Source organism: Plasmodium gallinaceum, assembly GCF_900005855.1.
Source record: "Plasmodium gallinaceum strain 8A genome assembly, contig: PGAL8A_v1_74, whole genome shotgun sequence".
Lineage (NCBI taxonomy): Eukaryota > Apicomplexa > Aconoidasida > Haemosporida > Plasmodiidae > Plasmodium > Plasmodium gallinaceum.
In genome coordinates, this window is record NW_021628235.1 from 55,095 (window position 1) to 59,987 (window position 4,893).

Consider the following 4,893-nt stretch of genomic DNA (forward strand, 5'->3'; position numbering starts at 1 on the left):
ATTTTTTTTTTTTTTTTTTTTTTTTTTTTTTGTTTTGTCTTAGAATTTTATTATTTTAAAAAATTTTTTTTATTTCTACAAAAAAATATCTTTTTAAAAGGAAATTATTTTTTTTTTTTTTTTCTCAAATTATGAATTATTTAAAAAAATATGAACATAAAGTTTTAAGTGATACATTAAGATTTTTAGGTTTTACTTTTAAGTGGGGAATTCATGAAAATGGTTATTGGTTAACCAATTTAAATTATTCTTTTAATTATATTTTATCTAATTTAATTATAAAATACTTAAAGGAAAAAAGTAATAAAATTCAATAGATAATCGTTATAATATCACTATTTTTATTTATATATTAACGACATCTGTGTATATATATATATTTTTTTTTTTTTTTTAGATGTAAAGAGCGTTGTAGATATTGGTTGTGGGTATGGTGATTATGTAAATGAATTAAATTTTCATAAAATAAAGTCGGTTGGTATTGATGGAAACTTTAAACTTCTTAATTCTTTAAAAAATGGTAATTTTTTTTTACTTATATGTTTATATATTTATTTTTTTTAAAAAATTTTATTTTATTTTTTTTTTTAAGAAACAAAAGGACTTTATGCATTTCAACTTATCTACTATAAATATTTATAATAAATAATAATTGATATTTTTCTTTTTTCTTTTATAGAAAATTTATATATTCTTGATGCTACTAGTGAATATTTTATATCTGACTTAATGAATAAAATAAATAATTCAATAAAAAAGGAAAATGTAAAAAAAGATAAACTTTTAGAAAAAAATGAAATTATAAAAAAAGGAGGAAATGGTATACGAAGTTTTTTTAAATTTGATTATGCCTTATGTTTAAACGTTGGAGAATATATACCAAAGGTTTAAAATTGAAGAGATAAAAGAAAAAAATAATGAAATATATTTTACATATATATATATATATATATAAATAAATAAAATATACTGACATATATTATTATTTAATGATTTTTTTTTTTATAGAAAAAAGAAGAAATTTTTATAAAAAATATAGACAGAATAAATAGCAAAGGAGTAATTTTATCTTGGGATACACCTAACAATTTTAATATAGGAACTATAAATGAAAAAAAAGAAGATGAAATATTAGAAATATTTTCAAATAATTATAGTTATATTTATGATGAAAAGAATAGTAAAATATTCAGGGATAATTGTTCTAATGATTCACCTAAAAAATGTATATACATTTTTGAAAAAAAAAAAAATTAATATATTCTATTTTTATATATATATATTTTTCTTTTGTTCTCAAAATTTATCTTTTTTTATTTATAATATTTGAAAAATTTCACAAAAAAAAAACTCTCAATTTTTCTTTTTTATATACATGATTTTTTAAAGTGTAATTTATTGGTAATAATCAGTTGTATTTGTAAAAACTTAATTTGAATATAAAAATAAATATATGAAATAAAAATTTGAAAAATCCTTAGTACAATAAAAAATGTATCAAATAAATATCTCAAAAAAATTAAAAATATATTATAATATTTTATTAAAATATATAACAAAAGTAATACATAAACAGTAATCGAATCTAAAAATATATTTTAAAATTTAAAAAAAAATACAATATTATTTTATTTTTTTTTTTTTTGATACTTAAAAATATTTTTTTTTTCGATCTCTATAAAAATAAAAAAAAAAAAATTTTTTTTAATTTTTTATTAGTATTTTTAAAAAATGTTTTGCCACATTTAATATATAGTTAATATTTTGTATTCTCCAATTAATATTGATTATAAATTATTAAAATGTGGTCTATAAATTTATATTTTTGTGCATAAATATAATTAACAAATGATTTCGTATTGTTCGATAGATCTCTTTTTTTTTTTTTTTTTAATAGAAAATTTCTTTTGAAGAAATAGAGACATTAAAAAATTTATAAAATTTTTTCTTTTAGTAAAAATAAAATACAATAAAAAAAAAAAAAAAATAAATTATACACGAAAATAATTAAATAAAGAATATACCATTTTATGTATTTATTATTTCTTCATTAGAAATATAATCTTAAGATAAAATAATATAACAAATTTTAACATGCATTAATAAAAAAATGAAACAAAATTAAAAATAATTCATATACATTCTAATAGTTAAATTTTTATAATTTTAAAAAAAAAAAAACAAATAAGATTAAAATTTGTGATATCTATATAGTAGACGAAGTGAATTATATTTTTTTAAATGATAATAGAACAAAACAAGATATGATAAAATGAATGATAATGGAACAATTGAAAATAATATAGATACAATTAAAATAAATTCAAAAAGATTAAGAGAAAAAAAATGTGAACATAAAAATGATTTAGATGATAATATAATAAGAAATGATATTAAAGTTAACTTATATGTGAACAACATAAAGGATAAAGAAAAAAAGAATACTATTTTGAGAAATAGATGTAGTGAAAAAAAAAATGGTAAGGATTTAAGGACATACAAAAATACTAGAGTAATTAAAAAAAGTAATAAAAAACGTACTAAAGAAGAAAATAGTAAAAATATAAAAGGTAATAATGAAAACATAAAAAAAAAAAAAGAAAATTACAGTAATAAAAGTAAGAATGAAAGAAAAGAAAATAGAAAAAATGAAAATAATGTAAACACAGATAAAAAAAATAATATTAATAAGAAAAAACAAATTAATAAAAATTCTAAAATTAATAAAAAGAAAATTATGAAAGATAGTAATAGTAATACTAGAAATATTAAATTATCTTGTGAAAAAAACTTTTATAATACTTCTAAAAAAAAGGAGAAAGAAAAAGAAAAAGAAAAAGAAAAAGAAGAAAAAAGGGAAAGGGTGAGAGAAAAAGAAAAACAAAGCAAAAATGTTTGTGGTAAAAATGTTTTTGTAAAGTTATCTGATATAAAGAAAAAATTAAGTCAATATACAAAAAAAAAAAAAAAAGAAAAAGAAATAATCGAAGTAATAAGTGATAAAGAATATGAAATATATACAAGTGAGAATAAAAAAAAAAAAAAAATTAAAGTAAGTTATAATAAAAATACTAAAAATATAAGTGAAGAAAATATAAATGGTTGTAGAATTAAAAATAATGAAAATAAAAACAAAAATCAAAAGGATATATTTAATACTTTTGAAATAAATGGAATAGAAATTAAGAATAATAAATATATTTGCAAATTTAAAGATAAATTAAATAAAACTCATAAATATTTTTTTCCAATATATAAATATGGAGATGAAAAAACTGCAAAAAAAAAAGCTATTTTACTAAAATTTCACATGTATTCTTGCTTGTATTGTCAGAATGGGATACTTTGTAATTTTGTAGAAAATTATATATCATAATATAATTTACATTTTTTTTTTTTTTTTTCAAAAGTTTATGTTAATGAATCTTCAAATATCAGTTGCCCTACCTTTAATTACGTTGGAAATTAACTTTTTTTTTTTTTTTTTTTTTTTTTAACAAATATATTTTTTCTTACAAAAATCAAAAATAATATTTATTTGAAAATATTTGTTTTTAATTATTTATATATGTAAATATATAAAGATATTTCATTAAACTTCTTTTTTATATTATTTGAACTTTTATTATTTATATAATTGATAAAATAAAAATTCATTGTAAATATAGTATCCCTTTTACTTTACCTATGTTTTTCTTTAACTTATAAAGGTTATGTTTACTTTATTTGATAATTTTTTTTTTTTATTAAAAACTAGTCATTATTATTATATATATGTATATATATTTTTCCTAAATATAGCATTTATTATTAATATTATTCAAACCTATCTATAATTACCACTGTCTTATATATTTTTTTTTTAATTCTAAAAAATATAATAATCATAATGAGTGTAGTTCAAAAATTTTATGATTGTTATTTAATTTTTTCTATTGTTTTTATATATTATTATTTATTTTTGAATGTTTTTTTATTCCATTTTATTATTATTTATTTTTTTTTTTTTTTTTGCTACATTTTACTTCTAGTTTTTTTTTGATTCTTTTTTTCTTAATTTCAAAATTAATGTCACATTTTTAATGAAAATTTGTCCATCAAAAGAATCGGCCTAAGTACATTTGTTTTGTTCATATCGCAAATTTCACCATTGCATATAATTTCATCAATTATAAAATGGGTTTTATCTATATTGAACATAATATCTAATTCACATACATTTTCATAATATTTATCGAGAATTTCTATTATATTATGAATCATCTCAAGGATAGCAAATTCATTAACATCTTTATTTGTAACACCAACAATTAAATATAAACTAGCATATCTAAATGAAAAAAAAAATAAAAAATAACAAAAAATAAGGATATATATATATATATATTAAATATTTTGTTTTTTTAAAAGTATATATTTTAATGATTTAGTAATATAAAAAAATATATTGGTGTAATAATTTTTTTTTTTTTTTTTTATCTATATAATTTTCATTTAAAAAGATATAAAAAAGTAAAAAAAAAAAATTATAATTTAACCTTCTATATATAATTTTATATTCTCTATATTGTAAAAATGAACATTGATAATCAACTCTTGATAAACATTTTCTAATTAATTCTCCTTCCAATATTGTTTTTTCTTCAATACTTAAATTATTGTAATACTGACTTAATCTTGTTTGCCCTTGCTTATTTACCATTAATAGAAATTCAATCATTTTTTCTCTTTTTTTCTTTTTTTTTTATATCATTTATATAAAAATATTAAAGATAAAAATAATTTAAAAACAAAATAAAATTGTATATTAAAATATTATAAAAAAAAATAACATAAAATAATAATATATATTAATTGAAATCTTTTTTTTTTTTTTTTTTTTTTTTTTTTTTT

The 4,893-nt window shown here is 15.3% G+C and overlaps 3 protein-coding genes across 3 annotated transcripts; 2 read left to right on the forward strand and 1 right to left on the reverse strand.

Moving 5' to 3' along the window:
• Positions 1 to 131: 131 nt before the first annotated feature.
• Positions 132 to 1,257, forward strand: PGAL8A_00193100 (conserved Plasmodium protein, unknown function; the record flags this gene model as incomplete). The annotated part of the gene is made up of 4 exons (XM_028670613.1): positions 132 to 300; positions 398 to 520; positions 680 to 885; positions 1,009 to 1,257. The coding sequence occupies 4 exons, from the start codon at positions 132 to 134 to the stop codon at positions 1,255 to 1,257; spliced, it is 747 nt and encodes a 248-aa protein (XP_028527348.1).
• Positions 1,258 to 2,272: 1,015 nt separating this feature from the next.
• Positions 2,273 to 3,376, forward strand: PGAL8A_00193200 (conserved Plasmodium protein, unknown function; the record flags this gene model as incomplete). The annotated part of the gene is made up of 1 exon (XM_028670614.1): positions 2,273 to 3,376. The coding sequence occupies one exon, from the start codon at positions 2,273 to 2,275 to the stop codon at positions 3,374 to 3,376; it is 1,104 nt and encodes a 367-aa protein (XP_028527349.1).
• A 695-nt stretch (positions 3,377 to 4,071) lies between these two features.
• On the reverse strand, positions 4,072 to 4,720 carry PGAL8A_00193300 (AP-4 complex subunit sigma, putative; the record flags this gene model as incomplete). Its single annotated transcript, XM_028670615.1, has 2 exons — positions 4,072 to 4,330; positions 4,539 to 4,720. 2 exons carry the CDS (start codon positions 4,718 to 4,720, stop codon positions 4,072 to 4,074), a joined length of 441 nt encoding a protein of 146 aa, XP_028527350.1.
• Positions 4,721 to 4,893: the final 173 nt, after the last annotated feature.